The 26,264-nt window shown below is 33.6% G+C and overlaps 1 protein-coding gene across 1 annotated transcript in view; it reads left to right on the forward strand.

The window, feature by feature from the left end:
• GBE1 (1,4-alpha-glucan branching enzyme 1) overlaps positions 1 to 26,264 on the forward strand; it is a 267,868-nt gene that overhangs the window by 32,143 nt on the left and 209,461 nt on the right. Inside the window, exon 2 of the mRNA XM_077878761.1 lies at positions 17,666 to 17,835. Within this exon, the coding sequence (XP_077734887.1) occupies positions 17,666 to 17,835 (170 nt within the window). The remainder of the gene's footprint in view (positions 1 to 17,665; positions 17,836 to 26,264) is intronic.

Raw genomic sequence — 26,264 nt, forward strand, 5'->3', positions numbered from 1 at the left:
TTATGATGATTACAAAATACCTGTTAGAAGGGAATTTTGCCTAGGAATTAATAAGCAAGTTTACATTTTCATATTTTCATTAAAAAATACCAAGTATCTAGCCCATTACCAAATTGTCTCAATTTGGTAATTTGGTTGATTTGGATATCACCATGGGCATCATTTCTGCTTTAGGAATGAGAGCAGAAGGGACCAGAAACCTCTCACTCATATCCCTTCTCCTCCCTTGGCACCGCTCTCTGAAGTCACCAAGATAAGGCCATCTTTTTAGCTGGGCAACATCACTTTGTTTGGTGCCCAAGGTAAGTGCACATCATAAGCTCTGGGAAGTATTGCTGGGGCATTTAGAGTAATCCCTCTGTTGGTACAGACTTCAAACACAATTCATATAAAGCCAATGTTGCCTAGCAACTTCTATATATAACACTTTGAGTGATCTCTGCCTCTTCCTGTCCAGAATTGAACATCTCATTGTACTTAAAAAGAAACTAACGGCCTACTTTGGAGAAGAGATATTTCTAATATAAATATTCTCAATGCTGATGTGTCTCAGGAGAGTCCCAAAGTAATTTTTAGTACAAAAAAAAAAAATATCCTGAAGAGGGGATGAATTGTTTGAGACTCTTACCCTGAAAGGAGAAATATGATCTTGTGAAAAAATAAATGTATTTGGATTTTACCAAAATTGGGACATTGGGTAAAATTGGGTTATTGATGTTTCATCTTATTCTTTTAAGAGGCAAAAAAAAAAAAAAAATTCATTATTAGTTAAAGTAGCCTTATTTGAGAAACAATCAACCTACCCATTAGTAAGCATTTAAAACTGATTGATATACTAGTAATGTGGAAGAGTTTTGTTTATAAGGCTGTTTGTGAGCCTCATCTCCAGAAATCAGGTCTAGGAGCAGGTATTTTGGCAGTCCTCTCAAAAATCTTGATTCTGATAAGCACCCCATTTAAGTTGGATGCAGTAAGGACAGCACTTACAGGAACACGGGTTTTAGGAATTTTATGGAAGTTAAAATACATTCATTGGCTGTAAATGATTTGTATGATGTAAATATCTAAAATTGGCATTAGTATTTAGTTTTAGAGTGTTTGGATATGAAGACGTTTTCTTTTTTTCCCCATATTTAATATTTGTATTTTATACTTTCAGAAAAATTAATTTTTGCTTCCGATGAATGAGTCCCCCCCCCCCCCCCGTTGCAAGACACTACATTTTCATATGTGCATATTAAAGCACTATTTGCTAACCTAAGGTGTTATGACTACAAAGGGGTTTTCAAATTCTGTAGAGGAGTTGTGGAAACTGGACATTGAACTTTGGAATACTTATTTTGTAACTGGTTGAGACTTTTAGCTTTTTTTTTTTTTTTTCCTCCTCGAACAACAGAAAACATTTTTTTCTGTCCTGAAAATCTGTCTGTGATTCTTTTTATTGACTAAAATGATCTTGGAGAGTGGGAGATTTTGGTTAAATATGTTAATTTTAAGTCCCATCTTGATACCATAGAACTGTAGGAAATAATTAGTGAACAGTATCATAATTCACTTATGATCATACTTGGAAGCATTTTGATCTTTTACATTTAGAAAGTTAATACGAAAATGCTGGCAAATCTATTTTTAGTGTGAATTTGGAAACAAATCTAGTTTCATTTAAAGTGGGTTGTATAAAATATTTTAAAGATATACATATATATTTCCTGTAAAATGAATCTTTCTTTGCATTCGGACTTCTCTCAATTATAGCCATGTTCACTGAACCAGTACAGGACCCAAGAATGGAGTCTTGTGGAGAAAAATGTCAAACATACTTTTCTCAGCAGTTGTTGAGCTGCCCGGTTCTTGATGGGGTGCAATTATTGTTTAGGTGTTCATTCTAGTAGCAAGTTAAAGGGAAGGAATTTGAAACCCAGTGTTTTCCAGGGGTGAAAAATAAAACAAAGCAAAACAAGCAAACACACAACCAGAGCTCAGGCTTTGACTTTGGGTTGATTTGTGAGACGGAATGACTAATGCCTTTCCTAGTACTGCCTACTGCCTGTAAAGAAGGAGGCAGGGCAGATAGCACGGCTGCAGATACATAATTACATGGCTGCCTCCTTCTTCTCTGGGGTTTTAAAATAGAAATAATGTTACTCTAGAGGGTGCAGAGCTGGACTTTTGTGCTCTGGTGGTAACCAGTCTTAGAAGAGAATGAGTATGTCATGCTTCAGTGCCACTGCTTTTAGTATTTATTGTTTGTAACCGTGGTTTTGAGAATGTTGCTGGAAGTAAGAAGAAAGGAGGGAAATAGGTATTGAAGCAAACAATAATAAAATAGATCTATCACTGGAACTGTCTGTGCAACAAGCAGTGAAGTAATTTAAGATGTATTGCAGTGTTTTTAAAGAAAAAAATATATGGTGAAAAAATTGAATGGTTCATTCTACTGTTCTTCAAGTGGTAGTCTTTATTTAAACATGGCACCTTTGATATTGCAGTCTTCTTTTTAAAAAAGTCATTAATTCGATTTAATAGGATGTGTGTCAGTTTCTGCTGTGGGGTGAGTTTGACATTTTGAGAGCAAGTAAGGAAGAATCAGGAATATTGTGGTAGGTTATATACTTCAGGAAGTGAGGCCATAAGCAAATAATACTGGAAGCCCTACCAAACTGAATTTTCTTGAAGACAGGCATTACATTTTATTTTATTTTTTTCTTTTTAGCTCAAGAGATATTTTCTTCAGGAGCACCTGCTGTTGTTAGGCACCTGTTTAGGAGTTGGAGATTGAAAGTAGGAGAATTAATACATGGGTAAAGGGGGTGGAGAAATGTGTATAGGCAGAATCAATATCATAAATATTAATATCATATATTAATATAAACATCAGTATCATAAATACCACAGATCACTGTGCTGAAATGGAATGCACAAGCACAGTGCACAAGCTTTAAGGCTTTAAAGGGCCTTGTGCGTTCCATTTCAGCACAGTGATCTGTGGTAGCAGATCATATTATTGACTTAGGAGAGTTATGCCTTCTATTACAATGATTTGAATAGTAGAAGAGCTAAAGAGATGGTAAGTTTTCATTATTTGGTTGTCTTCCCAGTATCTTCCTCATTTGCTTTTCAACAAGTTGCCTTTCAAACTTTTGTTAAATTAGACAATTAGATGAAATATACTCTACCTTAGAACTTTTAAATTGTTTTTTAGACAATACACTTTAAAATCATAATTGTAGGTCCTTTCATAATTTACTTCATGTTCTGTTGTGTTTGCATTTTTATGACAGGAACAAATAGAAAAATAAAGACAAAAATACAGTAAAGTTATTCATAACTTCATTATCTTGAGATGATAGTTAACATTTCGATACTTTTCTATGCATTTATAATTAAATAACAAAAGACCTATTAACTTTTATTATTTTTCACATAACAGTGTGCTACAAACATCTTTTTATGTCAGTAAATACAGATTTAAAATGTATATTTTAGGGCAGCCCCGGTGGCCCAGCGATATAGCACCGCCTTCAGCCCAGGGCGTGATCCTGAGTCCCCGGATCGAGTCCCACATTGGGATCCCTGCATGGGGCCTGCTTCTCCCTCTCTGCCTGTGTCTCAGCCTCTCTCTCTCTGTGTCTGTCATGAATAAATAAATAAAATCTTTAAAAAAATGTATATTTTATATGTGACATAGCATACATATTCAATAAAATCATACCTGTGATTTGCATGGGGGTGCTACAAATTTTGAAGATATTATGTATGAATATTAATCCCAATGGCCAAATTATTCCACATGAACTTTGGGAATTCTTAAAAAGAATTTGAAATTGAATTGAATGTCCAGCCAAAAAATTAACCACTGTTATACATCATTACAGTTGTCCACCCTTTTCTGCTGGGGATATGTTCTAAGAACCCCAGTGGATGCCTAAAGCTACAGATAGTACCAAACTGTATATATAGATTTATATATATTTAAATATATATTTACATATTTTTCCTATATATACATACCAATGATAAAGCTTCATTTATAAATTAGGCACAGTAAGAGATTAACAACAATAGCTAACGATAAAATAGAACAATCATAACAATATACCTTAATAAAAGTTATGTGAATGTGGTCTCTTAAAATATTTTATTGTACTGTTCTCACTCTTCTTCTTATTATATGGGATAATAAAATGCCTACATGATGGGATGAAGTGAGGTGAATGACAGGCATTGTAACATAACATTAGGCTACTATTCACTTTCTGAAGTCTGAAAGAGCATCATCTGATTCTGGACCATGGTTGACAATAGTTTACTGAAACCAGTGAGCAACAGAACAGTATATAAGGGGGGCTGGGCTACTGTATTACAATGATGACTATTTTTAAGATAACATAGAATTAAAGAAATCTTTTAAAATCCTGTTTCTGATACAAATACTGTAAAATTTCATTTATTTTTGGAACTTAAGGAACAAAACAAATGAGAAAAGGAAGAAAAAGAGAGAAAAACAAACCAAAAAACAGACTCTTAACTAGAGAGAACAAACTGATGGTTAGCAGAGGGGAGCTGGACGGGGGGGTGAGTGAAATCAGTGATGGGGAATAAAGAGTACACTTATGGTGAGCACTGAGTAATGTATTAAGAGTGTTGAATCACTGTATTATATGCCTGAAACTACCATAACACTGTATGTTAACTACACTGGAATTAAAGAAATTAAAAAAAAATTGGTTCTGACAATAACTTGCTGAGTGATCTTGATCAAGTTGCTTAGTCTCTGATGCTTGAGTTCTTCCTCATTTTTGTGTAATATAGAGTTTCCAGCACATAGAATTGAGAGAATTAAATGAAATATTGCTTGTAGAGAACTTGGCACAATGCTAGGTACATGGTAAGTGCTCAGGAATAATTAACAGTTATTGTTGAAATCTCCCCAGGCTACTAAGACAATTGTCTGTGATTGTAAATGCCTCATGGTGAAATTTACTGAGGGAACCATTTATTCAGTCAGTATACCTTAATGGATGCTGTACTAGATGTTGAGGATGTAAAATTAAACAAAAGATGATCGTTGGCTTTATGGTACCCATAATCTGGTGGAGAAAAACGTCAGCAGGGAAATTTGTAAAACTGTATAATTATACCATTGGGACAGTTTGACCAGAGCTCTTTGTGAACTCTGCCTTGGAAATGGTTGGCCCATGAGCAATGAGAAATCTATGAGTTCACAATTCCAGTAGTTTTGATTATGAGTAGGTCATATTAATTATAAGTACCACTGTGTGATCTGGCCACAGCATTTTGGGAGCATCAAATTAGGAAACAGTGGCCCATAAGCAATAAGAGTCCTAGATGAATTTGAAACTTCCATTTTACTGATGTTGAATAAGCTACCAAATTGAGCTTCGGGGTGGCATTATTAAACAGATTTGCTTGTACTTAAATGGATTTTAATGTTGGGTTTTCTTGCAGATCTGCTTATAGCATTATGGTCTTGGTTATAGTAGTTTAATTTGGTACAGGGTCTCTTGGTAATATGGTAAGTCAAATTTATAAATGTTCTTTTACATCCATACTTCATTATAAACTTACAGAGTAATATAGCTCAATAATAGTGAAGTACTTTAATCTCAGTCTCAGTTTGGAAATATTTAAAAGAATAAAACATGTAATTTGGGAGGAATAGTTAACTGGGACACATAAACAATATAGCAGACCACCCTACACAAACTATACAATGGTTGCAGATCTATCCTGTTCAGTCTGTTTTAGGTCATTGAATGTAAAAAAAAGAAATTTTCATGTGTGTGTATTTTTTATATATGATTTTCTATAAATGCATAATATATATGTGTATATATAAGCATATGATGCGCACAATATATTTATAGTATGGATATATGGATGGATAGAAAGAAACTTGGATTTTTTTTTTTTTTAACTTAAAAGAGATCTTGCCAATATGTTGGAAGTCACTGTGAAAGCTCTTTGATCTTTTGGTTTTGTAGCTGACAGAATTTTGAAACCTTTGTCTCCCTCAGTAAAGGCAAAGAACTGTCAGGGTATTTGATAGACCTTTGATATTTCATGGCTATTTAGTGCAAAAGATGTGGATTTTTTTGTTGGAGATATATATATATATATATATATATATATATATATATATATATATATATATTTATCTCCTTGGATTCTTTGATATATATTAGTATAGTGTGTTCTATGCCATTGTCAAAATGAAAATTGATTCATTTATCCTGTTTCAAATATTAAAAACATACACAAGGATAAAGTTCATGGCTATCTGGCTATATTTAATAAATTCAAAACTGTGATTGGATTTGTTAATTTGTTTTCAAGTGTCAGTATCTGATCTTTAGCAATTTTTTAGCTTAAAAAAAAGTGTTTTTATCTTACAATAATTACCATCCAGTTTGAAACATATATATCAGAGGTATAAATAGTATCTGTTTGCATATTTTACTTTAGTAAATGAATTCAGATTCATTGTGACAGATATATCCATTCCCCAAATAAAAATTTCCAGGCATTTAGAATCCAGGACCACTGTAATTTCTGCTCTTTTTTGGCTTTAAAAAATAAATTTAAAAAATGCTTTCTGGATTTATTCAGTGTAAAGATGATGAGTTTTATTTTTTTTAAGTGAGTTTTCTGATGATTTTATTTTTTGGCCATTTATACCACGCTTAGAACAAAAGGATTTTTTTTCCTTCAGAAGTTTAGCGTATTAAAATTATTTAGCAAATATTAAATAACAATTCAAATTTAGTACAAAGTCCTAATCAACTGGGAAACTGTAAACTACAAAATGTATTGGGTAGTATTATGGCTAATGGTTAAGGTCAGATACTCTGGAAACAAAATCTTGGATTTACATTTCAGCTTCACCCGCTTTATAGCTGTGTAACCTTGGCAAAATTATTTAACCTCTTGTTTCTTCATCTGTATCATGAGACTGACAGTAGTTTCCCTCATACTGGGTTATTGTGAGAGTTTAAGTAAATTACTACTTAACAGAACCTAGACCATAGTAAATACTCCACGAGGTTAGGGATTATCATTTATGATTTGTGATATTTATAATTTATTATAATTTTTTTCTGTTGACAGACTTTTTCTTGTTTTATTTGCTGTGTGTTTTATATTTCATAGATGGCTTATATGCTGCTTAAAATATTTTAAGAAAAAAATATAGGGACACCTGGGTGGCTCAGTGGTTGAGCGTCTGCCTTCAGCTCAGGGTGTGATCCTGGGTTTAGGGATCCAGTCCCACATGGGGCTCCTTGCAAGGAGCCTGTTTCTCCCTCTGCCTATGTCTCTGCCGTTCTCTCTGTCTCTCATGAATAAATAAATAAAATCTCTAAAAAAAATATATATATTTATATCACTTGCACAATGGTAAAATATACCCTTTTTGACATATGTGGGAGATGCCTAAAATAGCCTTTGTATTGAAATGTGTTTTTTACTTTCTTGGTTGGTATTAGGACCCAACTTTGAATCAGAGAAGATTAGAGTATGAATTCCAGTTTCTTAGCCCTGGATGGAACTTTTCAATTCAGCTTCCTCAGTTTTACCAGAGGAAGTTGAAGCTTTGGGTGGTTATCTTAACTGAAGTTCATATGTCAAATGCTGTAGATTCCGTCTAGAACCTGTGTCTTTTGACTTCTTAACCTCCCTCTCTGTTTTGGTGAGTAAAGAACTTTTGACAGTGTTTGAGTAACAATGACATTCATATTAAGAGATGAAAAGACTTAACCATCATTGATTTTGATCTGTTGTTACGGTGAGTCATGTTAGGAAGAAGATTCTGGTGGTGATTGGGAAGATTGGAATTGCTTCCCAGCAGATTAGTTGCCCATATGTTCTCAGTAACATAGCTTTTTGTGTAGGTTGTGGTCTCCATCATCATCTAAAGCCCCTCTCTAACCCAAACCTGTGGTCTTTGCCATATCATTTTTCCAAAAAGAGAAAGCTGACCACAGAACAGAATGTTATTTGAGCCAGGAGCTGTTGAAACATTAAGTTAGATTTCTTCCTAGAAATCAGTAGACTAAGACTGTGTTAGCTCATGTTTCATATTACACGAGAGAAAATAAACTGAAAGGTCAGTTGAACAGTTACAGCATTGCCCTTTTCCAAGGTAATCAGCAGAGCATGTAGCAAAGACGTGAACAGGAGCGTGACTGGAAAGAGAGTGGCTGATAAAGAGGCTGGCTGCTCAAAGTGCTTGGGACAATACTTGACACTTCCAGGCCTGACCAGATGGGCCGTCTCACAGGGCTTACCTTCAGTAATTCTGATTTATTACATTCACATGATATTTTTTCCTAGTTAGGCAGTCAGGTTTTCACGTTGCCAGAAGACCCCAGAAATTTTAATATTGACCATTAATCATACCTTGGTAAAATGCAAGGGCAATATATTATTAATTTGTTTGCAACCAAGAGACAAGGCACAGTGATTAAAATTAATTTCTAGCTACATTTTGTTAATTTATTCTAATTAATTAATCTGTTAAGAAGTAAAAATATGTTTACATTAATGGCTATATTGTAGGCTTTTTAAATTGTGTCATTAAATATCATTTCCATTATCTTAAATGTAGGATTCTAGAAATAAGTATTTTATTTTTAAAATAAATAGGGTATTGCATACGGCTCAGTAACACCACTGAGCAGAGTATTTCTAGTTTTTCATTGATTAAGAATATTTCATGTTTTTGGTTTTGTAGGATTTAGAACTGGCAGGATCTCAGCAATAACTTCCCCTTGACCCCTTCACCTCTATGATTGAGAGCCAGAATTAGGAAAGAACATTTAATAAATAACAACCACTATTTACTTTCAAGACCGTATTTTAAATAGTAGCAACTAACTTTTAAGAGTTAATTTTTAACAGTTTTGAAATGTTCCTCTCTCCCTATTCCCTCTCTCCTCAAAAAAGAAGGGGTTAATGATTTCTATATAATCATGATTTCTACATCTATTTTATTAATTTGAAACTCAAAGTAGTCAAATTACACTTAACTTTAGGTCAAGTAAGAATAAAGTTATTTAATTTAAATAGCTTTACATTTAAACAGCTTTTATTCTATAACATCATAAATAAGAGATCAACTATTTGTTCTTAAATGTGATCTGATGATATATTTATCAGATTGGCTCAGTGCATTTGATTGTGTTGTAGATACGATACAAAATGAATAAGGTTTTTTTGAAAAAGTTAAAATTAATACACTTAATGCTTGCTTATCATTGAATTAATATTTAGATTTTAGTATTGCACTATAATTAGCATGATAGAACTATTTGATTTTTTTGAATGTTTCATTGATTCTCTAATTAGAAATCCCTTAATTTCTTTTTTCTTTTTTTAAGAAATATGCCATAAGTAATTTATTTTTAATAAATTTATAAATAATTAATCCAGTTAACCCTTGAATAATGATGAGGTTAGGGGAACTAAATCCCTGCACAGTCAAAAATCAGCATCTAACTTTTGACTCCCATAGCCTACTACTATTGACTGAAAGCCTTACCAATAGTATCTATTAACATGTATCCTGTATTGTATATATTATGTATTGTATTCTTACAATAAGGTAAGCCAGTGAAATAAATATTAAGAAAATCGTAAAGATGAGAAAATACATTTATAGCATTGTACTAACTATATATATATATATATATATATATATATATATATATATATATATAGCAGTATAAGTGGACCCACACAGTTCAAACCTATGTTGTTCAAAGGTTAACAGTAAGCACCACCCTGCCATCAATGGGTGCTTTATTCTTTTTCTGCTTTATTACTGGGCAAGCTCTTCTCTCTTTATTCTCTTTCTGCTTAATTACTGGGCAAGCTGAACCTCTGAGATCATTAAGTAAAAAAAGCTAAGGGCAATTTGCTAATGGACCTATCAACTGAACCCTATTTTTTATTTTTTTAATTTCTTTTTAAAGATTTTATTTATTCAAGAGAGACACAGAGAGGCAGAGACATAGGCAGAGAGAGAAGCAGGCTCCCTCTGGGGAGCCTGATGTGGGACTTGATCCCAGGGCCCCAGGATCATGCCCTGAGTGGAAGCCAGACACTCAACCTCTGAACCACTCAGGTGTCCCGAACCTAATCTTTTATTTCTAAAGTCTGTTCTTTCTAGTATGCCATCATGCCTGGCACATAGTAGGTGGTCCATACCATTTAGTCTTAGGCTCATTCCATATGTGAAATCATTATTTTAATTAACATCAAGTCCCAGTTGCATAAACAGAGGTATTGGTAAGAATTGTAATAGACAAACTACTTGAATAAAAACCACATACCTGTGTATGTTGATTAGTTCTAAAGCACAGAATGGTTTGCATTCATCTTTAAAAGTACTAACTGCTGGGATCCCTGGGTGGCGCAGCGGTTTAGCTCCTGCCTTTGGCCCAGGGTGCGATCCTGGAGACCCAGGATCGAATCCCACATCGGGCTCCCGGTGCATGGAGCCTGCTTCTCCCTCTGCCTGTGTCTCTGCCTCTCTCTCTCTCACTGTGTGCCTATCATAAATAAATAAATAAATTAAAAAAAAAAAAAAGTACTAACTGCTGAGGAGGAGGTTGGCTCCTGGCAGTAGTTGCTGTCTTTATTGGGTCATCACATCCTCCGGGTTGCTGTTCACTTTTATGATTCTGTATATTGATCTTGATACAGCATCAAGTTGACGAATCGGCTTCTTATGCGAGATCATGTATTTCTTTACAAAGTTGGTTGTTCGGTCACACAGGACCTTTAGGAAGAAGGGGAAAGGATTTCTCTGAGGACTCCTTCCCATTTTCTAGATCTTCTTGGTCAAAGTTTGTCCCGTGAAGCCTTTATTCCTCCACACATCCATGTTGTAGAATCTGACCTCCACTGGCAGTTGCTTGCAAGCCACAATCTCCATCAATCCAATAAAAGGAGTGCACGAAGCCTGGATGGCCAGTGGGACAGAGTGAGTCCATGAGTGTAGTCCAGTTACAGTGCATTGTAACTCTCTTATATTTTAAGAGACTCTTCTTTATGTTGATCTCAAATGCAGCAGTCATATTTAATACTTTTATTGTCCAAGTGGTGTTTATTCATTTCATGCAAAGGTATCATACTAAGCATTTTTAGATGTAGTATCTCATTTGATTATCAAAGCAACCTTATGTGAAGTGGGTTCTGTTATTATTCTTAGATTAGGAAATTTATTAGTCTTAGTTATAGCTGGCAAGAGGTAGGATTGGGATTCAAATCCCAGCATAATAATTCTAATTTTAAACCTAAATCTAACCATTGTATCACTGTTACTTAGCCACAATCTGAATGTGTTAAGTGCTCACCAAAAATTTTTCATTGAGTACTTACTATGTGCTAATACTTTAGATGTTTGGTTACATCAGCATGCAAAACAGATAGTTTTTCCTTTCTTTGTGGAATTTATATTTTAGCTACTTCTGTTTTCTGGTTAAAAGCCTTTACCAATGCCCTACGTAATGCTTTCCCACTTTGCTTTTTGTTTTACTGTCTTCTACACATTACGAAGAATGTCTTGAAGCCATGGATGTTTTAATGTCTTTCATCTCTGTGTTTGCAGTGCTTAGCATGGCAGTGGATCTATAGTAGATGTTCAGTAATACATATGGAATAAATGGATGGATTTTGCCACTCCTTGTTCATCTCCTTTACTTAAATGGTCGCATCTCTGGTGTTTCCTGATAGGTGAAGTTGTGTATACACTTAATTGAATAGAGATTAGGAGAGTGATAGGGATTTTTAAATGGAAGCATGGAAATGCATATATTTGTTGATTATGACATTTAAACATTTAAAAATAAGGAAAAGCATTCAAAAATAATAAACCACATGTAGTATGATACCAATCTCAAAATTCTTTTAATTGATCAATCTTGTATAGCAGAAGAGTCTACAGTTCCCTGTGCTTTTAATATGGAGTCTATTTTTTAAAAAGATTTATTTATTTATTTATTTATTTTTGATAGACATAGAGAGAGAGAAAGAGACAGATAGGAGGAGGGAGAAGCAGACTCCATGCTGGGAGCCCGACGCAGGACTCCATCCCGGGACTCCAGGATCGCGCCCTGGGCCAAAGGCAGCTGCTAAACCGCTGAGCCACCCAGGGATCCCCTATTGAGTCTATTTTAATGAACATTTCATTAAATATGGACTCTGCCTACCAAAATTCATCCTTCATATTGCTCCCTTTAAAGCCTGTCTTTGATCATATCAATTGTCTCCTTTTTAAAGTCTTTAAGGGTTTTGTTTTTTGTTTTATTGTCTAGTTGAAAACTGTCTTTTCCATCCTGATTGGCTTCTAGATTCCTACCTGTTCTCTTGCTCTGGTTACACACAGCTTCCTGTCATGTCAACAAGAACCTCCCAGTTTTTACACATGTAATGTTCTTCTCTGTCTTTAGCTTTCAAAATATACTACTTATCCTTCAAGATACAGTATAAAGCCTTTTCAACCTCCTCTTCTCTCACTAATTCCTTCTGGTGTCTTGCATACTCTCTAGTTAATGCTTACTTATCCCAGCCGTCTTCTGTGGTGAATTGAACACTCTTCCATTGCACTAATGAGCTTCTAAAGGGAAGGATTTTTATTTTATGTAACTGAATTATTTGTACACAATAAATACTTTTGTCCTGTAATAAATATTTTGCATTTTTGTTATAGAATATTTATCCTTAATTAAGAGACATAAACTGTTCACTTTAAAGTTCCAAATACCTAAATCTTCACTTGACAGTTTTAATATGTGGATAATTTTGCATATTCTGGATAGTTTTCACCTGAGAGGAAAGTTTCTACGAGAAATCTTGAAGTCTTTTTAAAGACTGATTTAAAAAGCTATTTTTTTTATTTCAAAAATCCCATTCACCCCTCTTTTAACCATATTTCTCCTTTTTTAGCTATTAAAAATTCCTGGTGAGCTTTTGCTTCTGTGCTTTTTCTTGCCTCTAACCCAAGTCTCCCTGGGGAAGCAAATGACAATATAAAATCTTGAAAACTAAGCTAGCAGGAATGGAATTTCCCCCATGGGTTCCTTAGGTTTCAAGACCACTCAGAAACACTTGAGAAAGGATTCTACATCCTAGACATTTCTAGATAATGTATGATCCATCTTCCTTGACTTATCTCTCCTATGTTCTCAACTCTGCCTGAAATTAGAAATTCAGTACTGATCTAAGATGAACTATCTTCCAGGAAAGCAAAGATTTCAGTTTGTTTCATTTTTTTTCCCCTCAATTTATCTCTTGCTACTTCTGTAAAATAACCATTTTTCCCCAGTCAACACAATCTATTTAGTTTTTTCCCCAAACTTTCCATAATCCATACATTAAAGTCAATATAGAGTACTTAGTGTTATGTGTTAGTATGCCTTTATTTGTAATTTCCATAGCAGGAAAAAAGATGGTAAGATTCTCAAACACTTTTGGAATTAAGGGGAAAAAATCCTTAATGTTTGCTGATAATTAACAGGTGTATTAAAATCTAAATAAATGCTATAAATTAAAAAGCATTTTACAGCATTGCTTCTCACTGAAGTAGAGAAAAGTTGTAGCCAACAATTACTGAGCACTTGCTGGCTACTGTGGGGATGGCTCCCAGTGTGATTTTATTAATTCCTTAGAGCCTATAATGTTTTCCCTGTTTAACAGGGGAAGAAACTAAGGAAAAGGGAGATAAGTGACTTGTTCGAAATCACATATAGTATATAACAGTGTTAGGATATAGCCTACACTTTATTTCTAAAGACTAAGCTGATTCTCTTAATTAAAAGATTAATAGCTTTATGAATGAAACTTTAAGGACTTTCTTTAAATAGAAAATGTGACATTTAATTTGAGATTTTGGTCTCTTGACTCACTTCAAGTATACCTTTTGTAATGAATGATGCTTCACTCTCTATTGCTTTTTACCTTCTCGACCTTGGACAACTTAACATATTTATCTGTACCTCCGTTTCTTCCTTTGTAAAAAGGATTAAAAACATCAATGTAGAGATCAAATCTGATGATATTTATAGCGTTTTATATCTGCACAAAATGCTAGTTGCTGTACTAACTTCATTTTATGTTCTTTGGTTACTAAGAATTTGACCTAGTTTTTAAATATCCTATAAATTCATAGCAAAATATTAAGAGAGATGACTGTAGTAGGAGAGGGCACAGGCATGATGAGCTTGCTGTATCCTCAGGCATTTTCTTTTTTGAGCCACAGTGATTTCAAAGTGGAATGTGTATTTCTGTATCAGAAGCTATAGGGCTGACCTTGAGGGAAGTCAAGATATTTAGTTAAAGTAATATAACGCTATAATCCTGTTTCTGTTGAAATTTTGGTAAATGAGACATTTGTACATATTTTATGAAAGTTCTTATGAATGATTTTTTTAACTTAAACCTTAAATCTTAAGTGTGTTTTTAAGATATTAGGCTCATATTAACAATAAAATTATTGCCACATTTGTTTAATCTCCCAGAGTTCTATCTTTTTTATCACTAATTTTCCTTGTATTATGTATATATGTGTTTGTATTCTTTTGACCCTAAGTCCAACTTAATTTTGTTGATTGGTCCTTACTGTTTATCATTTTTTTGAATGTTGTTACTATGTTGTTTAATATGGGTTGAGTTTCACTCAAGAATTATAGCTGAATGATAAATTTGTAACAAGTAAAAACAAAACAAAAAACCAAAAAACGCATATTCTCATAGAACTCTGAGAATATGAGAGGGTTTGCATATTAGTATCTCATATCTATAGATCTTTTTTGTTTTGTTTTTTGTTTGTTTGTTTTTGGTCGAGGTCAGTATTTTAAGGATTTTTGAAACATTGCCAGTGTTTAAATTTGGAGGGTTCATAGAAAAATCTCAGAATTTTTTTTTTTTTTTTTTGTTCTTGAAAACTTTGATCTGGCAAATTACGCTTGGTAACAATGGGCTCAGGTATTAAGTAGAAGCTTTTGTTTTCCATGGGGTTTTTACTTACCATCTTACCAGAGTTCCTTTCTATATTATTTCCATACTCTAAGGCCAACCTCATCTTTTCTCATCAGGCTTGCACTTTTGTGTTTCTTATGTGGGGTAGCTTCTCATATATGTGATACCTGTCTGGTTCCTGTGGATGGTTCAGTTTGTGTCCCCGGGAGTAAGGACTGTTAGTGAAACTGGGGTTATGCCATTTTGTTAAAAATCTAATTTGTTTTAGTTCATGGATTAAATATAATTTTTATACTTATAAAACCATGGATGTGCACATATGTGTGGATGTGAGTGCACTTGTATGTATTGGGTATATATACAATACAAAAGGGCAACTCAATACCAAAGACCCCCAAATAATCTGATTGAAAATGTGCAGAGGTCATGAATAGACATTTTTCTAAAGAAGACATACAGATAGCCAACAGGTTATGAAAAGATGCTCATGAAAAGATGCTCAACATCACTAATCATCAGGGAAGTGCAAATCAAAACCATGAGATTTCTTACACCTGTCAGAATGGCTAGTATCAAAAAGACATATAACAAGTGTTGACAGTGATGTGAAGAAAAAGGAAGCCTTGTGTACTATTGGTGAGAATGTAAATTGGTGCAGCCACTGTAGAAAATAGTATGGAGGGTCCTCAAAAAATTAAAAATAGAAACAACATATGATTCATTAATTCTACCACTGGATATTATACAAAGAAAACAGAAAGACCAATTCAAAAAAATATATGCACCCTATGTTTACTACAGTGTTATTTACAATACCTGAAGTATGGAAGCAACCTAATTGTCCATCAGTAGGTAAATGAACAAGGAAAAAGTGATGTGTACATACATCCACAATGGAATATTACTCAGTCATGAAAAGAGATTATAAGATCTTGCCATTTGTGACAGCATGGATAGACCTGAGGGTATTAGCTACTAATGAAATAAGAGAAAGACAAATACCTTATGATTTCATGTATATGTGAAATATAAAAAATAAATGAACAAACAGACATAAAAATACAGAGAAATACAAAAGGGGGTCAAAATATTTCACCCACGCCTACCACTCCTATAGGCCACCTCACTCCATTGATCTGATTATGTGGTACATTTCTTACTGTCATTGAAGCAAATGTGGTGACTGTGGTGGTGGTAGGAAGTCTTAAGGCCCCCGTCTACCTCAGGCCATTGGAACCCCACCCCTCGAGCTGAGAAAAAGGCCCTGTGAAAATGGATCTGTATCTGTATCATAACTATATCTATATTTTCTTTATGCAAATATGTGCTTTTCAGAATACTATTTTATAACTTCTTTCTCTAAAAGCAATCTGTTTTGGGCATCTTTGCATATCAACCCACTTCTCTCTACTTCTTCCTCCTCCTCCTTCTTCCTCCTCCTCTTCCTTCTCCTCCACTTCCTCCTCCTCCTCTCCTCTTCTTCTTCTTCTTCGATTTTATTTATTAATCTGATATCACAAATAGGGGGATCAGCAGGGAGAGAGAGAAGCAGGCTCCCTGCTGAGCAGAGAGCCCAATGTGGGGCTCCATCCCAGGGCCCTGTGATCATGACCTGAGCTGAAGGCAGATGGTTAACTGACTGAGGCACTCAGGGGCCCCTCTAGCTCATTCTTAATGACTCATGTAATTTATTGTTTGAATGTTCCATAATTTATTCAGCTAGTCTTCCAGTTGCTGATCTGGTAGGTTATTCATGGTTTGGTGTTGTAAATAGTGCCATAATGATTATCATTGTGTACATAAATGTCATTGCTTCCTTGTTCTAATCTGTTGGTATTAGCGACAATAGTAACATTTTTTAAGTGTAGCTGTATGGACTCTGTGGATCTGGGAGAGGGCCAGGAACAACTATGTGCTACTTTTGGTCCTACTTGGGAAGGAATCTTCGATTTCTTCTCATGGCCACTAGCTTTTACAGTTTGACATGATGTAGCATATTCTTCCCATGCTTAGTTGCTATATGCAGAACTTGGCAGAGTACAGCCTATAGACCAAATCTGGCCAATAACTGTTTCAAAAATAATGTGTTATTGGCATCAGTCATACTCATTCATTTACATGTTGTCTACAGCAGTTTTCATGCTTCAGAGAGATAGTTGAGTATTTGTGAAATGGACCAACTATATACCCTTTAACAGGAAAAGTGCCAAACCCTGTTGTAGGGTAATTTTATTTATCTTGCTGGCTTTTGACTATTTTTCTTTTATTTTCTTAGGGGTTAGAAGAGAGAGACACATAGGGAGACACATAGGGAGGCTCCTTCATTATACTATTTTGACATAGAAGTTGCTATAATGCTGATTTTTAAAATTTCATGGAACATATAGAACAATCATATTTTCTCTCTTATACCAAAATGCATGAAATTGCCAAAAAATTTTAGATTGGTTCAGTTTAAGAATGGTTTTATTCTATGAGGTAACTGCTACCTATATGTGAAATTTTTAACATTATTCCTCTTTAATATCTTTTTTCTTTCTTTTTCTGAATAAGAGTAAATAAAGCATTTCTTTTCCTGAATAAGAGTAAATAAAGCATTAATTACAGTCGCTTTCCTGGAAGACGATTTTATTTTCTAACTTCCTTCTTTTGCACTTTTTCAAAGGTATAAGCGGTTTAATGAGACTTTGAACAACATTGGAGAGAACGAAGGTGGTATTGATAAATTTTCCAGAGGTTATGAATCATTTGGTGTCCACAGATGTGCTGATGGCGGTTTATACTGCAAAGAATGGGCCCCAGGAGCAGAAGGAGTTTTTCTTACTGGAGACTTTAGTAAGTGTTTGAAAGATTTAAAGTTGGTTATACTATTTCATTTAAAAACATAGATTTGTTATATTTCATATATTTATATGAAAATTAATGATTACAAATATCTGACTTTTCAGATAGAGCTATATGATTTGTTAAGTCCTTATGTTCACGTGGTACTGGTGTTCCTGCTGAAATGTAATGCATGTGTTCCTGAAAAACTTTTATGTTCTGTAAAATCATATACTAAAAGTAAGAGTTTATGAGAAAAATAGTGCGAGGCAGACTGCTCGAAATTTATCCGACTTTGTTAGGAAGCCCTGACAAAATCAATAGCAATCTGGTAAAAATACTGGTGTAAGTTAAATCTCCGCTAGCATTTGCACCTGGTTAGCTGGCATTGTAGTTCTTAGAACGTTTAGAGCCTAATATCCTTTTTTGAGACCTCAGTAAAAGTAGGCATCTAATCTAAAGGGTAAACTTCTTCATCACTCTGTTCTTTTTATTTTTGTTTTCCGTTTTTTATAATTTAATCTCAATTTTTTTTTTTTTTTTTTTTTGTAACAAGTATCTTCTCAGCCTTCTTATTTGCCCCATCAGTTTCATTAGGCAGGAAACCCTATGGAAAGCATAGTTGGTCTAGACAGCAGGGTTCTAGCTTACAGTCCAGTGGGAAGAGGGACCTGTATGTAAATAACTATAATATAATTTGCTCAGTTTTATTCTAGTGGTATAAATAAATTACTATAATAGTGACAAGGAAGAAAACTCAGTTTTGGAAGTAGAATAATGATAAATAGGTCTTGGCAAAATGTTCATAATACAAGGAAATATCAGAATAATTATCATCCTTTGGTGTTGTGAGAGTACTATAGTATTTAAAAGTTGATTTTATCAGCTTTAAGGGTCGATATGCTAGTATATTCCATTTATATAACATTCTAGAACTGGCAAAGCTTTAAGGACAGAAGACAGAGTTGTCAGGATTTGGAGGTAGGAGTTGTGAGTTGATTACACAGGATCACTTCTTGGGGTGATGAAAATATTTTATGTCCCAGTTATGCTGGTTGTTACATGACTGCATACATTTATCAAAATTTATAGACCTATACACTTAAAAGAGTATATTTTATGCATGCAAATTATACCTTAAAAAAAGCTGACTTTTAAAAAGTTTGGTTTTATAATTGTTGTCTAAAAGTGTACTAATAGAAATATAATGTAAACCACATATGTAATTCAGAACTTTTAGTAGCCATATTAAAAAAGTAAAAGGATGGGACACCTGGATGGCTCAGTGGTTGAGCGTCTGCCTTTGGCTCAGGGCATGATCCCGGAGTCCCAGGATCGAGTCCTGCATTGGGCTTCCTGAAGGGAGCCTGCTTCTCCCTCTGCCTGTGTCTCTGCCTCTCTCTCTGTATCTCTCATGAGTAAATAAATAAAATCTTAAAAAAAATAAAAAATAAAAAGTAAAAGGACAGTTGAATGAATTTTAATAATGAAAAATTTTATTTAATCCAGTATATCAAAATATTTTAATATTAATATAATCGGTATAAAATTCATTGTGCTATTTTTGTTCTTTTGCATTTGTTTAGCTCTGATATTTTTTCATTGGCAATACTTGATCTATATTTAGATTTAATAAAATTTTCAGTTTAACAATACAAACCCAAGTTTTTTCCAACATTATTAAAAGTGCTAGTAATGGAGTTGAATAATAGTTTTAAAATTTAAATTTAATAAAGTAAAATTAAATAAAATTTAAAATTCAGTTTCTCAGTTGCACTAACCTTATTTCAGGTGCTCAATGGCCACATGTGTCTACTGGCTACTCTATTGGAAAACACAAGTCTAAGGACTTCAGTACCCCAAATTAGATGAGGCCTGTTTCTTCAGAGTTATTGAAAACTTCAGGGAAAGTTTTGAGAAAGACCATGTGATCTGCTGACTTAGATTGTTTTGTTTGCCTGATGAAAATTATGAAATTATATAAAATTATGGGGATAAGAGATTTCTTAAATTATTGTTAAAATAGTCATTAATAATTTTTTTCTTACACACAGACATTAATATTTCTCCATCTTCTTTATACAACTGCTTTGACTAGTGTTTTTTTGTTAAAAGACTATTTAGATATCAACCTATCTTTAAGGCACTTTTTGGCATTCTATTTTATTACTTCTTTTTCCGGCCATTTATAAGACTGAGAAGTATTGATTGAGAATGTGCACAAGTTAATTTTTACATAGAGATACAAAAACTACTATAAGAACCTCAGTTAAAATTTGGTACCTGCGTTAGGTACCCCCTCTCACATATTTAAGATTAATCCCACTAGGTAGGTTTTAGAAACATAAAAATATGGGAAAGAAACTATATGAAAATTAGATTTAGGAACTAGCATAGGGATTACTGCTGATTTATTACAAATTGTGCCTTGTAATTATAGTTGGGCCATATGTGCATTTGGAGAACTGCATTTTGAAATTTTATTTAGGATTTAATGCTTATATATTAAAAGTATAATAATTAAAAAATTTTGTAAACAGAAAACTAAAAATTATCTGCTTATTTTAATGTTAAAATGCCCTCTATTAAAAAAAAAACTATCCTTTGTGAAGGTATATCACATAATTTAAAATCTCTCCATACTTGGGATAGCATTTGGTAAATTATTTTCATCAGCAAATGTTTACTTCATGTCCAAGAACATGAAGAACATCAGATTTAATCAATGAGCCTTTTTTTTTTTTTTTTTTTTTTTTTATGATAGTCACAGAGAGAGAGAGAGAGAGGCAGAGACACAGGCAGAGGGAGAAGCAGGCTCCATGCACCGGGAGCCCAACGTGGGATTTGATCCCGAGTCTCCAGGATCACGCCCTGGGCCAAAGGCAGGCGCCAAACCGCTGTGCCACCCATGGATCCCAATCAATGAGCCTTTATTTTTACTGGAGAGCTGGGAAAAACTAAGATACATGAAATTGTGATAGAAAATTGGAACAGGCAGTATGCTGGGAAAATTTAAGTGACTAATCTCTTTTCTTATCTAGATGAAAGAATAGCTTTTCTGCCTAAAGTTACAGGGTCTGAGAGTCTCTGTATACATAAGATCTCAACTTGTTCTCACTAAGGAGTTTTCACTTGAAAAAGTTTGAAAATTAAGAGTAGGGTCAAGCTTTTAGGTTAATAATGCATTTAAAAGAATGTCTTTGGAAAAAAGTGTACCTGTGAGTAGTGAGCATTAATTTGTTATGATTGTGTAGAGCACAGAATTTTGATGATAATAACTTAGCTGAAAATGTACCCTAACATAACTGAGCTAACCATGCCTTTAACACAAGGAATTCTATATTTTGCTTTTCCCTATTTATATTTTCTTTACTTTTTTTTTTCTTTAAGGAGAATTGAACAAGAAAAAAGTCATTTTTCTTTGTTGAGCTTTTTCTCAGGATCAAAAATAGATGACATAATTTTATTGTTAAGTCTTCTAATGCATAAATTTGTACTAAACCAAAAGGAAAAGAAAATGGATATTAATTAGCTAAACAGTTACAGTATCTTTTTTCATTACAAAATGCGTATGAAGATTAATTAAAATCTTGTTCTTGGTAGTTTTGCTGATCATATTAAAATGTTCTAAAAAACATTTAAAAAATTTAAAACATTTAACTATATTCAGGACTGTATTCACATTTATCAACTGATAGGTTGACAACAATAAACTTAAAAGATTCTATAGAATTAATCTCCAACTATAACACTGATCAGTTTTTAGAATTCTTTTTCCTTTACCACAGTTTTACTTTATATGTACTTGAAATACTGCTTTAAATAAAAACAATTGGTTCACCTATTGGCAGAGATTTAAAAAGTAACATAATTTTATTTATATTTTTACCATCAAAGTGTACTATAATTTAAAATATTCCTGGGATGGCTGGGTGGCTAAGCAGTTGAGCATCTGCCTTTGGATCAGGGCGTGATCCTGGGGTCCTAGGATCGAGTCCCACATTGGGTTCTCTGAGTGGAGCCTGCTTCTCCCTCTGCCTTTGTCTCTGCCTCTCTCTCTGTGGCTCTCATGAATAAATACATAAAATCTGTAAAAAAAAATAAAAAAATATAAAATACTGCTTTTGTAGCTACCTCTTCTCTCAACCCCCAAAGATAATAATATAAAATAGATCTTCAGACACCAGTAACAAAAACTTTATTTCTGCTAATAGTTAAATTGACTATTACTAATATATACGTGAAAATGGAAATTTTCTTAATTGTTTTTACCTACATGATTAGACATTTGTGGTATTTTTTCAGAAGAATTTAAAGAATGTTTAGACTTTAATTTTGTATTATGAAAAATTATAGTTGTAATCGAAATACTTTAGCTTACTGTGATGTCTTTCTCTTCTAATCATTTTAGAAAAGGACTGTACTCTGTGTTCTTTCTCTGGGCTTGTTCATAATATTGCTAGTAAATTCTTGTTGTTCTGTTGTATTTTTTTGCCAGCTGATTTGAAGATATTTTAGGTACAACTACTTAGAGCAGTTAAATACAAATGATCTTTAAGGAGGAAATTGCCACGATTTGATATGTAAAAAAAAAAAAAAAAGTTTGAAATCATAGTTGAACTGTTGAAACACAGTTCTTCCTTTGGCTCAGTGAGGATAAAGTAATGATATTTATCTTACTTGTCTAAACTGGGTTGTCGGATACATTAATTAGATTGTAAATGTGAAAACCTTTTTAATACCTATTCAGTGCTAAAGAAATTTTAATTGACAAGATTGAAAAACTTCTCTCATTTTAAGGGTCTTTTTTTCTTATTAGATAAATTACTATTAACTTCAAAAGACAGTTGACTCTTGCTTGAGTCCAGTGATTTAGTCTGTGTTGTCCAAACCGAAGTAGATCTAGCTTTTGCCATCCACATTTTTAAAACTTGGAGAACAACTTCACTTTAAATATATTACATATATTTTTATTTATTTGAGAGAAAATGAAACAATAATTTCTTTTCCTTTCAGTCATTTTGTTTAAAACTAGCTTTCTAAGCAGCTACAGCTGCTACAGCAACCCAGGACAGTGGATGGATAATGACGTTCATCAGGATTGGAATCTTACCACCCAAAAGTATTTCTGGGCGAGCTAGAAACTACTTAAAGTTTGGAGATGAATTTCTAAAACTTTGAATCATCTTCAATACAGCAAAGATTCATTCTTTAGAAAATTAAATGCGATTTAAAATATTCTTGGAGTTTTGGAAGTAAACTGTGTTTATTGCAGGTTGCTATATAATTGAGGAAAACTAGGTGCTTCCCAGTAGCTAGATGATAATAAGTAGAGAAAAAGGCAGTAAACTACATATGTCAATATAAAATAATTGGGTTCTATTTGCTATAACTGAAAACATTTCATTTAAGATTACTAAGTCTGGGAGCTAGGCACTTTTCAAATAAGCTAAATGTCTATCACTGATGTACAGAAAAAAAAAAAAAAAAAAAAGGAAAAAAATAACACCCTGATTTATGCCTGTAGAGGAATCACAGATATTTTTGCAGAGTAGGAAAAATATTAAGGAAAATTTTGCCTGCTTCCTGGACAAAGTTAGTCTGTAATTTTGTTTTCAGTTATACATTTGCCCAGAAGTTTATATCATCATTAAAGCCTTTGTATTTCTTAATTCCCCATGCTCTGAAACAGTGCTACTGAAAGCATACTCTGTGGACCAGTGTGGTTCTGTGCACTGTAATTGTTTTGCAGTGATGTGTTGACAGAAATTGGGATTGCAAGCATTTAGAAACTTTAGTTGCAGTTTGACAGAGAATTTTTTTTTTTGGTGAATTTATTGATAATATAAAAATTGAGGCTTAAATTTTGAAAGTCTTTTTTTTTCTTTTGATTTTTTAAATCATTTTATTGCATTTTACATAAGATTTGGTCTAATAGATTGGAGATTTTTTTTTATATATATAGGTAAGTCATTCATCATCACAGATGGTTGGAGAAACACTGATCTGAAAATTAGTGATTATTTATTGGTTTAGAAGTTTTTTATGGTTGGAAGGTATAGTTATGGTGTCAACCTCCTTTATAGAGTCTTCCTTGAAATAAATCTACCATTGCTTTGATAGATAGATAGCCACTAACATGGCTGTGTTAGCTTTCGCTGTGGTATGGCATGTTACAAAAAACATAATGGTTTGCAACAGCCAAGACTACAATTATCAGCTGTGCACCAGTCCCAAGGGTCAGATTCTTCCCAGGATCAAAGATGATGGAGCAGCCCCTGTTTGCAACATGCTGATCTCCTGACAGAGAGAAAGAGTAATGACCTCCTGTTATGGCTTTAAAAGCTTCAGCTAAGAAGTGACAAATGTGATTTGTACTTCCATTACATTAACCAAATAGTCTGGCCAAGCCTTATGTCAATAGGGCACAGAAGCAGAATCTTCTTTTATGGAGGCTCATGAAAATTTGGGAATAGTATGAATGTTCCCCATGCCAAAAAACACATATTCATAAAGTGTAAAATTTCTGGATTTTTTGATACTCTAGATGTCATATAGTGTGTGTGTGTGCATGCATGTGTGTGTGTAAGTGTAATCAGAGTGGCGTTGGTTAGGTGGGTGCAGTACTTCTCTCCACCTTAATTGTTGAGGTTTTTTGCTGGAGTCTCTACTGACCTCTGGATTCAAGTGGAACTTCAAGGAGTTTTTCGTCAGGTAGATACTTTCAACTTTCTGTGGGTCCTCTGTGAATGCGTTTTTGTTATATGGGTTCTCATAAGTTTGGCTCATTGGAGATTGTGATGTTTCTAAAAAGCAAATTTCTGGGGTGTTCCGAAGACTCTTGATATTTATTTCGGCAAAGAGGTGGCAACTGCTACGTAGAAGTAGAAAGCTTTAGGACTATTAACAAACCAACACCAATACTGAGAAATGGCCTCATTGATGTATGTAAACTTAAAATAAATAATCAGCCCAGGCGTTTTGTAGAAAGTTGTCAGGAGTTTCTCTAGCTTTCCAACCTGTTGTTGATATACTCACCCCCTTTATCCATTTTCACTGATAGAATATTTGTTTTCAAGGAGTAGAGGTACAGTGGAGGTTCACTTAGCTAATGTCTACTTACCAAACTTAGTGAATTTACTTCTGCTTGACAGGCTCACCACAATGATACTGACAGCTTTCCACGGGATACTAAGCACACATGGGTAGTTGACTGTTGTCTACTGTATGTATGCAGTTCTGTTTAGTAGTGAGCTAGTTTCCCACCCCCTTCAAATCCTCTGAATGCCAGTTCTTCTCATTATAATTCTGCAATATAATATATAAAGTGATGAACTATTAAGTGTGACAACAAAGAAAATTATTAAGTATTGGGAAACTCTCAGTAAGGACAAGTTGAAAAAAATGATTTTGAATTAAGTGTGCACAAATGAACTGTGAGAAAATGATATAAATCTAACAATTTGACATGCAGATTACTTTGTACCTTTTAGCTTTTATTCCTCTATAAGTCAAAGAGAATTGGAAATATAAATATTTCATTGTATCTGTAGGTTCATATATAAAAAATACTATAAAATCCTAATCAGAGGACCTAAGGAAAAATGGCTTTAATCTTATATCAGAGTATGAGTGAATATTTATATTTGTATTTTAAGTAAAACAATTTTGTTTTTACTGTTTGTGTGTGTTTAAACATGTTATACATATTTTATCATTCTCTGCTTTAACCAATATTTTCAATATATGTACCAACTCTGCCCCAATTGTGCTGAATCAGAGAGCTTTGTTATAATGTTTAATGGGATTATTTTTATAGGGAAGCATCCTTACCTCCCGGGATTTTAGGAAATTGCTGCTAGAGACCTTAATGCTAGAAGGTAGATTTTGAACTGTGTGACATAAATGATAATTTTCTAATCTTGTGTTGGTTTTTCATAAATATCCTGTTAAAAATTTATGCTGTTTGGATACTACAATACTTTTTGTTAGGTTTCAGTTTTGGTATTTCCCTTGAAGTTAAGGTGTGTAAAATTATTTTGTTTGTGGTTGTTCATCAGCATTTGTCTTTTGAAAGTGTCATAATTTTATCCACTGAAGTGACTTTATTAAACTCACCATTTACTTACCCCAAGACAGTGCATAATTAATATTCTTTTATCAAGTTAGATGTTTTCTCAAAGAAGTGTTTTGTTTTTTTCTTAATAGTCATATCTAGCCCCAGGTGCCATTGATGATAACGTATGTCAACATCTCTGTATCCTGATCATAACTAAACTATTCATTTTATGTTCAAATTGCATTATTCTAAGAAGCTGTCACTTATGATAGACATTTTAGGCAATTCCAATTTAATTTGTTGATTTTTTTTTTTTTTTTTTTTTGTTATGCCACAGACGACATACCTGAGCATCATTTTGCACTGTGGAGAAGTTTATAGA

The sequence above is a fragment of the Canis aureus genome, chromosome 30 (genome assembly GCF_053574225.1).
Source record: "Canis aureus isolate CA01 chromosome 30, VMU_Caureus_v.1.0, whole genome shotgun sequence".
Taxonomy (NCBI): domain Eukaryota; kingdom Metazoa; phylum Chordata; class Mammalia; order Carnivora; family Canidae; genus Canis; species Canis aureus.